An 11,356-nucleotide genomic window follows, 5' to 3' on the forward strand; every position below is an offset into this window, starting at 1 on the left:
GGTCGGTGCAGGCGCCACGCATCCCGCAGCCCCAGCCTCCGCACCACGTCGGCCAATGCCCGCGCTGACTCTGGGTGAGGCTCGGCGCCGTTACGGTCGAGGGTCGGGTCAAGGGTGCAGTTGAAATCCCCCCCCACGACCGTCAGCACGTCGTCCGTGTTGTTCGCCTCCAGGCTATCCCGCAGCGCGCCCGAGAAAAGGAGACCTCTTTTGCGGCTCTTGCTTGGCGCGTACACGTTCCAGCACTGCATCCTGGTGCCGCTGAAGGCAAAGTCCGCTGATATTAGATGTCCTTTAACGATCTCCCTGAAGACCACGCCCTCGGGGACAAAGTTTGGACCGAACACAATCGCGACACCTGCACGGTTCTCCTCTCCGTGGCTGAAAAAACAGGAACGGCCGCCCAGGAGGTGCTGTCGCTGATCCTGCAGAGCATTGTCCAGGTGTGTTTCCTGCAGGAAGGCCACGTCGACCTTTTGGTCTTCGAGGAAGCAGCACACGCGGTGCCATCTCCTGTCGCTGCGGACGCTGTTGCAGTTTAAGGTGGCTATCCTTACACCCGAAGCCATTGTGATGGATGTGGGGAGTGACAGCACACGAGGGCACTACGGTGGAGAGGGGAGAGAGGCGATCTCTTGCCTCACCTTCTTCAACACCCCTTTCAACCGGTATACTTCTTGCGGAGTGAAGTGGTGCGGCGCAGGGTCTTTCTGGATCCTCCGTACCGTCTCCTCGAGGCCCTGTCCGTCAGGGAAGGAGTCCAGAACGCGGACTTTGCGCCGATTGTAGGTGCTTCTCAGATAGAGGAGAACTTCACTGGGTTTGTACTTCCATTCCCCAGTAAGCTCCGGCAAGCTCGTCTCGCTGGCGCCGTCGTCGGCATCACACCCCGGCAGTTCGTGGTCGGAGTCCCCGCGTGTGCCGGCGCGTGCTTCGTCCATCGTTTCTTTCGTCGAGCCGCACGGAGCTGGAGTCCCACCTGGCTCGACGCGTCTCTCGTCCACGGGGTCCGTGGCCGTCGCCCTGTCAGCCGATGGGGCGGGCAGGGTGGCCCCGTCGGGCGCCGCTGCGTCCGCAGGCGTGGCGGTGGCCCGCGGTTCTCCCCCGAGCTGTGCCAGTGCGGCCGAGGCCGGGTCCAAAAGTTGTTCCGGCGCCTCGGTCACGTCTGGTGGGTGATCCTGGCCTGCCTCCTCTGCCGCGGCCTCGTCACTGCTCCCTGCCGCCTCGTCCGGGCGGCCGTCCGGCTGAGTGGCGTCGCCAGCAGTGGTCGTCCGCTTTGGAAGGGTGCCACCGCGCCATCCCGCTGCAGGGCCGCTTTTGGCCTTGCGTTTCCGCGATACGACGACGGCGAAACCGTCCCCCTCGTCGTCAGTCGCTCGCTTGGCTTGGTCGACCGCAGCGTCGGTCGGGTCTTGCTGCCGCTTCCGCCGCTGCAGTCCGTCCTGCTGCTGCTCCTGCAGACCTTCCCGCTGCTGCTGCCGCTGATCTTGCTGCTGCTGCTGCTGTTGTTGTTGTTGTTGCTTTCGCTGTTGCTGCTTTTCGTGTAGCCGCTGCAGCGGCGGCTCGTCCTGCTGCTGCTGCTTCTGCTGCGGTGGCTGCTGCGGCTGCTGCGGCTGCTGCTGCTGCAGTTGCTGCGGCTGCGCCTGTGGCTGCTGCTGCTGTGGCTGCTGCTGCTGCGGCTGCTGCGGCTGCTGCGGCTGCTGCTGCTGCTGCTGTTGTTGTTGCGGCTGCTGCGGTTGCTGCGGCTGCTGCTGCTGCGGCTGCTGCTGCGGCTGCTGCTGCTGCTGCGGCTGTGGCTGCTGCTGCTGCGGCTGCGGCTGCTGCTGCGGCTGCGGCTGCTGCTGCTGTGGCTGCGGTTGCTGCTGCTGCGGCTGCTGCTGCTGCGGCTGCTGCTGCGGCTGCTGTGGCTGCGCCTGGGGCTGCTGCTGCTGTTGTTGTTTCTGTTGCTGTTGTTGTGGCCGCCGCGGCTGCGGCACCGGCGCCCGCTGCGTGGTGCCTTCTTGGGCAGGCCACGCCCCTCCCTCCTTTGCCTTGCCTGGGCAGCTTTTCTTTGTATGGCCGAAGCTTCCGCACCCAAAACAGCGCGGCACTGCCGTTGACAGGTACACGGTATGTACACGTCCACCGATGGTGTGTTTAATGGTTGCGTCCAATTCTGTGTTTCCATCTTTGAGTATTATGAAGGCCTGCCGCTGGCCCGACATGATATGTCTCATTGCCGGGTTCCGTGTCCGCATCGGTAGCCAGACAATGCGGGAGACCACCACTCCCCATCGCTGGAGATCCTTCATTAGTTCGGTGCTCCTGAGGTAGGGCGGCGCGCCGGAGATGGTCACCTTCACCGCCGGCGTGGATAGGGGGGTGCACTGCACGAACAGCCCCCCCTCTCCCCCGACGATGAGCCCCGCCTCCACAATGCGCGCCGCTCCCTCTACCCCAGCCACATAGACCGCGTAGCCGCGGTTCTCCCGCCGGATGACACGGATGGCCGCCAGGCCGACGTGCTCGGCCACTGCGGCGGCGATGTCGTCGTGCGGGGTCTCCGGTGGAGGGAAACAAATGAAGCCATGTTCGTCCGTCAGGGCTTCAAGGTGCTCGTGCTGCGCCATTTTTTTTTTTTGTGTGGCCACAGCAAGTGAGGGAAGAGGAAAGTGTTGAGCACAACGAAGCAATAAACGAAAAAAAACAGCGGGGGTAAAGCGTCTTATAAACGCGTCCACGCTCTCTCAGGCTAGGCTCAGGCTCTCACCTGAGCCCAGGCCTCCATCTGCACACACGTTGGAGCAGGACCAAACGGCTTTTGCGACCGCACCCAACGGTGGCTGAGAGAGACACTGGAGAGAGACGGGCAGATAGAGAGAGAGACACGGGCAGAGAGAGAGACACGGACAGAAAGAGAGACACGGGCAGAGAGAGAGAGAGAGACACGGGCAGAGAGAGAGAGACACGGGCAGAGAGGCGAGAGACACGGGCAGATAGAGAGAGACACGGGCAGAGAGAGAGAGACACGGGCAGAGAGGCGAGAGACACGGGCAGAGAGATAGAGAGAGACACGGGCAGAGAGAGAGAGACACGGGCAGAGAGGCGAGAGACACGGGCAGATAGAGAGAGACACGGGCAGAGAGAGAGAGACACGGACAGAGAGAGAGACACGGACAGAGGGAGAGAGACACGGGCAGAGAGAGAGAGAGACGGGCACAGAGAGAGAGAGACACGGAGAGAGAGAGAGAGACACGGAGAGAGAGAGACACGGACAGATGGAGAGAGACACGGGCAGAGGGAGAGAGACACGGACAGAGGGAGAGAGACATGGACAGAGGGAGAGAGAGACGGGCACAGAGAGAGAGACACGGAGAGAGAGAGAGAGACACGGAGAGAGAGAGACACGGACAGATAGAGAGAGACACGGGCAGAGGGAGAGACACGGAGAGAGAGAGACACGGACAGTCAGAGAGACACGGGCAGAGAGAGAGATACACGGACAGAGAGAGAGAGAGACACGGACAGAGGGAGAGAGACACGGACAGAGAGAGAGACACGGGCAGACAGAGAGAGAGAGAGAGACACGGACAGAGAGAGAGAGACACGGGAAGAGAGAGAGAGAGAGACACGGACAGATACTTGTGGTCAGAATGCAAACAATCTCTGTTCAGAATGCAAACAGCGTTTGTTTGCATTCTGACCACAAGCATTGTGGTCAATGCAGACCTGATTCCTCGTAAAAATGTTTCAGTTTGGTGTTTTAACATCTCGACACAACTGTTTTGTTGCCAGAAAAAAAGGGGAAAACCCTATTACCATATTTTGGTCCTGGCAAAGGAGGTCCCATGTTGAAAGAGCAGTGTGTGTTCGTACTGTTCACCACGAGTGCTCTGCGTGTGGTTAATGTGGACACGATTCCTGTTTGGTGTTCTTCTTGACACGAGCTCCTGTTTCATAGCCACAATGGGTAGAACTTCTCTTTACCGGGCGTGCGGAGTATTGACGCGTGGGTTTCCATGCCCTTGGTAGGATCCGTGCAGATGCCCGCTCGCTCACCCACTCGCCCGCTCACCCACTCGCTCGCTCACCCGCTCGGCCGCTCACCCACTCGCTCGCTCACCCGCTCGCTCACTCACCCGCCCGCCCGCTCACCCGCTCGGCCGCTCACCCACTCGCTCGCTCGCTCACCCACTCGCTCGCCCGCCCGCTCGCTCGCCCGCTCGCCCACACGCCCGCTCGCCTACTCGCTCGCCCGCCCACCCGCTCGCTCACCCACTCTCCCACTCGCCCACCTGCTCGCTCACCCACTCACCCGCTCACCCACTCGCTCGCTCACCCACTCGCTCGCTCGCCAGATTGAATCTCGCGCGAGATGCTTGAGAGAGGGCGCCACGGGGGCGAGATGTGGTGATGACGATGGTGTTGTCGATGATGACGATGTTCATGATGATGGCGGTGACGATGGCATTGACGGTGACGATTGTGACGATGATGGTGATGACGACGGTGATGACGACGATGATGGTGATGACGATGGTGATGACGATGATGACGACGATGATGATGACGATGACGGTGATGATGACGGTGATGGTGATGATGGTGATGATGGTGATGACGATGATGATGATGATGACGATGTTAATGATGACGATGATGACGGTGATGATGACGATGATGATGGTGATGATGGTGATGACGATGATGGTGATGACGATGATGACGATGTTAATGACGATGGTGATGACGATGGTGATGACGATGATGACGATGTTAATGACGATGGTGATGACGATGGTGACGACGATGACGATGTTAATGACGACGACGATGACGATGGTGATGACGATGGTGATGACGACGATGACGATGTTAATGACGATGATGATGACGATGTTAATGACGATGATGACGATGTTAATGACGATGGTGATGACGATGGTGATGACGATGGTGATGATGATGACGACGATGACGATGTTAATGACGACGATGATGACGATGTTAATGACGATGATGATGACGGTGATGACGACGATGATGACGATGATGATGACGATGTTGATGACGATGATGATGACGATGGTGATGACGATGATGACGATGATGACGATGTTAATGACGATGATGATGACGGTGATGACGATGATGACGATGATGATGACGATGTTGATGACGATGATGATGACGATGGTGATGACGATGATGACGATGATAACGATGATGACGATGTTAATGACGACGATGATGACGATGATGACGATGTTAATGACGATGATGATGACGATGGTGATGACGATGTTAATGACGATGATGATGGTGATGACGATGGTGATGACGATGATGACGATGATAACGATGATGACGATGTTAATGACGACGATGATGACGATGATGACGATGTTAATGACGACGATGATGACGATGATGATGACGATGTTAATGACGATGATGATGACGATGGTGATGACGATGATGACGATGATGACGATGTTAATGACGATGATGATGACGGTGATGACGATGATGACGATGATGATGACGATGTTAATGACGATGATGATGACGATGGTGATGACGATGATGACGATGATAACGATGATGACGATGTTAATGACGACGATGATGACGATGATGACGATGTTAATGACGATGATGATGACGATGGTGATGACGATGTTAATGACGATGATGATGGTGATGACGATGGTGATGACGATGATGACGATGATAACGATGATGACGATGTTAATGACGACGATGATGACGATGATGACGATGTTAATGACGACGATGATGACGGTGGTGCCGCAGCTGGTGGCGATGGCGATGACGGCGCTGGGGGCGGCGCTGGTGGAGCCGCGAGCGAGCGGCGCGAGGCGTGAGCCGCGGGAGCGGCGTCCATCGTGCACCCTCCACCACGTGGTCGGGTGACCTCCTCCTCACCACCACCACCAGCACCACCACCACCACCACCAGCACCACCACTGGCACCACCAGCACCACCACCGGTAGCATCGTCCGGATCGTCGGCAGCGCCGTGGGTGGCTGCAGCGTTGCGCTACTCCCGACGCGGTCGGCCGGGGCCGACGTGACATTTTGGCTTTCGCTCAACAACATCGTCGTCATCGTCGTCAACATCGTCAACGTCATCACCTTCGTCATCAACGTCGCCATCAACATCGTCAACGTCGTCATCAACGTCGTCAACAACGTCGTCAACGTCAACAACGTCTTCATCAACGTCGTCAACAACGTCATCAACATCGTCAACGTCGTCATCAACGTCGTCATCAACATCGTCATCAACGTCGTCAACGTCGTCAACAACGTCGTCATCAACGTCAACATCAACATCGTCAACGTCATCAACGTCGTCATCAACATCGTCATCAACGTCGTCAACGTCAACAACGTCGTCATCAACGTCAACAACAACATCGTCAACGTCAACATCGTCAACGTCAACAACGTCCTCGTCGTCGTCGAGAGCCCCGTGGAGGATCTGGCGATGGAGCTCAAGGTGTGGGTGGACGGCCTTCAGCGCGTTGTGTGTGGGGTGAGCGCCACCACCACCTGCCAGGAGGTGGTCATCGTGCTCGCTCAGGCCATAGGTGAGTCTACTCGGTCGTTATCGGTGAGTCTCCCTGATCAATAATCGTTGAGTCTCCCTGATCAGTAATCGGTGAGTCTCCCTGATCAATAATCGGCGAGTCTCCCTGATAAATAACACTGGTCAACAAAAAAATCTCCTTGATCAATAATCGGTGAGTCTCCCTGATCAATAATCAGTGAGTCTCCCAGGTCAATAATCGGTGAGTCCCTGATCAATTATCGGTGAGTCTGCTCGGTTATCATCGGTGAGTCTCCCTGATCAATAATCGGTGAGTCTCCCTGATCAATAATCGGTGAGTCTGCTCGGTTATCATCGGTGAGTCTCCTTGATCAATAATCGGTGAGTCTGCTCGGTTATCATCGGTGAGTCTCCTTGATCAATAATCGGTGAGTCTGCTCGGTTATCATCGGTGAGTCTCCTTGATCAATAATCGTTGAGTCTACCTGATCAATAATCGGTGAGTCTCACTAGCCAATAATCGTTGAGCCCCGGTCATCGGTGCGTCTCCCCCCCTCTCCCCGACCCCCTCTCCCCCCCTCTCCCCCCCGCTGTGATTGGCTGCAGGCCGTGCGGGCCGCTACGCGCTGGTGGAGCGCTGGAAGGGCTCCGAGCGAGCTCTGGCCCCCGACGAGCGGCCGCTGGCGGCCCTGGCCCGCTGGGGCCAGTACGCGGGCGACGTGACGCTGGCCCTGCGGCGCACGGGGGGGCCCAGCCCCGCACAGCGGCCCACGTCCGACGGCGCCGGCCACGTCCCAGCGGCCAGGAGGCCCCCCCAGGAGCGGGCCTTCTTCTGCAGGCAAAGCCTCCCGCCCCGGGCAAAGTTTCGGCCGTCGCCGCCCTCGCCGCCGTTGTCGTCGACGTGGGAGCGGGGACGGCGCGTGGGCAACGCGGCGGCGGAGGAGGAGGTGGAGGAGGTGGTGGAGGAGGTGGAGGAGGAGGTGGAGGAGGAGGTGGAGCGGTCGGCGAGTGGCCGGGAGGCCGGGGGCGACCGCGCGAACCTCCGATGCCCGCTGCGGGAGAGGCCGCCCGTCGGGGAGGGCCGGGGGTGGGGGCCGCTGACCGTCTTGTCGCGGGCGGCGGCAAGAGGAGGATCAGGAGGAGGTGGATCAGGAGGAGGAGGTGGAGGTGGTGGTGGTGGAGGTGGAGGTGGTGGAGGTGGTGGTGGTGGCGATCTCCAAAGAGTTTGGGGCGGGGACCGTGACGGACGCGGCGGTGAGGGTCTGAAGCAGCGCGGCTCGCCGGAGAGCAGGAACGGCAAAAAGGAGGGGGAGGAGGCCAGGCACGACGGAGGAAGAGGAGGTGGAGGAGGTGGTGGAGGAGGTGGAGGTGGAGGAGGTGGTGGAGGAGGTGGAGGTGGAGTAGGTGGAGGAGAGCGCCGGGGCGAGAGGGACGACGGGGCCTACCTCCGCCGCTCGGCGCGCGGCGAGGGGAAGCGCAAGTCGCTCACCTTCACTGGCGGTGCCCCGGTGGTCACCGCGGGGGTCACCGCGGGGGTCACCGCGGGGGTCACCACGGGGGTCACCGCGGGGGTTTCCACGGGGGTCACCGTGGGGCTCACCGCGGGGGTCACCCCGGGGGTCACCGCGGGGGTCACCCCGGGGGTCACCGCGGGGGTCACCGCGGCCTCGCAGCGGCAGCGGCTGGGTGAAAAGGAGTCAGAGGAGTCGGAGGTGGAGGAGGATGAGGGGGGGGAGGGGGAGAAGCTGCTGAGGCTGACGCGGCTGCAGCAGCGGACGGTGGCGGCGCTGGAGGCGCGGATCGAGGCCGTGAGCTCGGACGTCCGCCACTGGGAGCGGAAACTCGCGTCCGTGGGCGATGATGGAGGAGGAGGAGGTGGAGTAGCAGGTGGAGTAGCAGGTGGAGTAGCAGGAGGAGCAGGTGGAGGACCACGTGGAGCAGGTGGAGGGCAATCGGGAGGCGAGGGCGACGCTCGTTTGGCGTCCGTGGGCAACGCCGCCGCCGACGAGGAGGACGATCGGAGGCTTTTGCCGCGGCTCGACCCGGAGCCCCGACCCTCGGGGGAGGTGGACGGCGAGGGGGAGTTTGAGGAGGAGTTGGAGGAGGAGTTGGAGGAGTTGGAGTTTGAGGAGGGCGACGACCAAGCGGCGAGGCAACTGGAGGAGCAGATCGCCCGAATCTCGCGGGAGATGGATGAGGTGGAGGAGGAGGTGGAGGTGGAGGACGAGGGGGAGGTAGGGGAGAGGGAGCGGTCCCTCCGCGCGGGCCTCTCGGCCGTCACGGAGGCCGCTCTGGAGTGCGATCGCCGGCTGGCGGCCTGCGCTCACCGGGCCGGCGTCCTGCGCGCCGGCATCCGGCACGAGCGGCAACGGCGGCGTCGGCGCCGTTGCCGTGACGACGACGACGACGACGTCGACGACGTCGGCGGCGGAGTCGGCGGTGGCGGCGACCCGGAAGTTTCCGCTGATTCCGACGGAGCGTCCGGAGCGAACGCGGCCGGAGAGAACCCATCGGACTTGGTCCGTGGCGCCGGTGCCACGGTTGGCAGCGAGGAGGAGGAGGAGGATGAGGTGGAGGAGGATGGGGAGGAGAGGGTGGAGGGCGCGGTGCTGGGAACGCAGATCGCACGGCTTCACCGCAGGATTTCGGCGCGCATCCAGGAGGCGCGGAGGCTGGAGGGGGCCCTGGGGGCGGTGCAGGTGTCCATGCAGGAGGCCAACAAGTGCATGCAGGTACTCGCGGGAGGGGGGGGGGGGGCTATACGTGGGTACGTGGGGTCCCCAGGCATGCGGCGGTACCCGAATGCCCCCCTGCGTGCCCGGGTACGCGGGAAGGTGGCGTTACGTGGGTACGCGGCAGTATCTCTCACGTCGGTCAACAAGATCAACTCGACGCGTCTCGCCCACTCATCGTCTCTCTTGCCCACTGCGCCCTCGCCCGCTGCCCCATCGCCCTCCGTGCCCTCGCCCACCGCTGTGCCCCCTGTGCCCCCTGTGCCCACCGCTGTGCCCACCGCTGTGCCCCGTGGCTCCCGCAGGAGAAGGAGCAGGAGTTGGAGCTGCTCAACAAGGAGCTGCGCCAGGTGAACCTGCAGCACTTCATCCTGCAGACGGGCGTCAAGGTGTCCGCCTTGCCAGCCGACACCGGCGACAGTCACGCAGGTGGGCACGTGGGTGGCAGGAGGGTGGCTGGCGGTGGTGGTGGCGGTGGTGGTGGTGGTGGTGGCGGTAGCGGTGGTGGTGGTGGTGGTGGCGGGAGGAGGTGGTGGTGGTGGTGGTGGCGGTGGTGGTGGCGGTGGTGGTGGCGACTGTGGTGGTGGTGGCGGCGGCGGGTGGCGGCGGCGGTGGCGGTGGTGGCGGCGGCGGTGGCGGTGGTGGCGGTGGTGGCGGTGGTGGCGGTGGTGGCGGTGGTGGCGGTGGCGGTGGCGGTGGCGGTGGCGGGTGGCGGTGGCGGTGGTGGTGGCGGCGGTGGGGGTGGTGGCGGCGGTGGGGGTGGTGGCGGCGGTGGCGGTGGTGGCGGCGGTGGCGGTGGTGGCGGTGGCGGCGGGTGGCGGCGGTGGCGGCGGTGGCGGCGGGTGGCGGCGCTGGTGGCGGTGGTGGCGGTGGCGTTGGTGGCGGCGGTGGTGGCGGCGGTGGTGGCGGTGGTGGTGGTGGCGGTGGTGGTGGTGGCGGTGGCGGCGGTGGCGGTGGTGGTGGCGGCGGCAGTGGTGGTGGCGGTGGTGGCGGCGGTGGTGGTGGTGGCGGTGGGGGTGGTGGCGGTGGTGGCGGTGGCGGCGGTGGTGGCGGCGGCGGTGGCGGTGGCGGTGGTGGTGGCGGTGGTGGTGGCGTTGGTGGTGGCGGCGGTGGTGGTGGTGGTGGTGGCGGTGGTGGTGGCGGCGGTGGCGGTGTACTTCCGATGACAGTAAAACAAAGAGGCATTGACAAGGCGGGGTTGGGATAGGCCCCGTCGTAGCCTGAGGGTGGGTGGGGCGGGAGGGGGGCGACAGAGAGCTGGGGGGGCTCTGAACAAGTGAATGCTGCATCACCGTATTGGGGAGACAAAGGGGGGGGGGGGGGGGGCGGAGTCAGGAGCCAGAAGTGGGGGGCACCGCTGCGGTCGTCGTCACGGCTCTCGAAGCTTCCCACCCTCCGTGCCCCCCCCCGCCCCTCCCCGGCTTGCTGACACGGGGTGAGCTCCATCTCTGCCTTGTGTCTCCCGCCCCCCCCAACCTCCCCCCCCGCCCCCCCGCCCCCCCCACCCCCCGCCCCCCCCCCCAGGTGACGCAGCAGATCCCCCGCGACGTCCTCCGCCCGCACGGCCCCTCCCCTCGAACCCCCGGGCCCTCCAGAACCCACACTACGCCAACCCGGACGGCATCTACGTGTGACGTCACGCGACGTGTGACGTCACGCAACGTGTGACGTCACGAAGGCGAAGATCCCCCCCCCCCACCCCCCCCCCAACTGCTCCTACCGCCCCCCCCCCCCCAAAATGCTGCCGGGGAGCGCTGAAGTTGGAGTTCATTGTCCTGCGTCAGTCGACCTTTAGTGGTGGTGGCGGTTGTGGTGGTGGTGGCGGTGGTGGCTCACCCAGAGACCCATAGACTCGCTCAGAGACCCATTGACTCACGCAGAGACCCATAGACTCACACAGAGACCCATAGACTCACGCAGAGACCCGTAGACTCACACAGAGACCCATAGACTCACACAAAGACCCATAGACTCACGCATAGACCTATAGACTCACGCAGAGACCCATAGACTCACACAGAGACCCATAGACTCACGCAGAGACCCATAGACTCACGCATAGACCCAT

The 11,356-nt window shown here is 62.5% G+C and overlaps 1 protein-coding gene across 1 annotated transcript; it reads left to right on the forward strand.

Moving 5' to 3' along the window:
* Positions 1-5,815: 5,815 nt before the first annotated feature.
* Positions 5,816-10,941, forward strand: LOC144737045 (ras association domain-containing protein 8-like). The gene is made up of 5 exons (XM_078619695.1): positions 5,816-6,596; positions 7,163-7,503; positions 8,026-9,288; positions 9,594-9,717; positions 10,813-10,941. Exons 1-5 carry the CDS (start codon positions 6,494-6,496, stop codon positions 10,920-10,922), a joined length of 1,941 nt encoding a protein of 646 aa, XP_078475821.1. The 5' UTR covers positions 5,816-6,493; the 3' UTR covers positions 10,923-10,941.
* Positions 10,942-11,356: the final 415 nt, after the last annotated feature.

This window comes from Lampetra planeri, chromosome 64 (assembly GCF_965212315.1).
Source record: "Lampetra planeri chromosome 64, kcLamPlan1.2.h2, whole genome shotgun sequence".
In the NCBI taxonomy this organism is placed as follows: domain Eukaryota; kingdom Metazoa; phylum Chordata; class Hyperoartia; order Petromyzontiformes; family Petromyzontidae; genus Lampetra; species Lampetra planeri.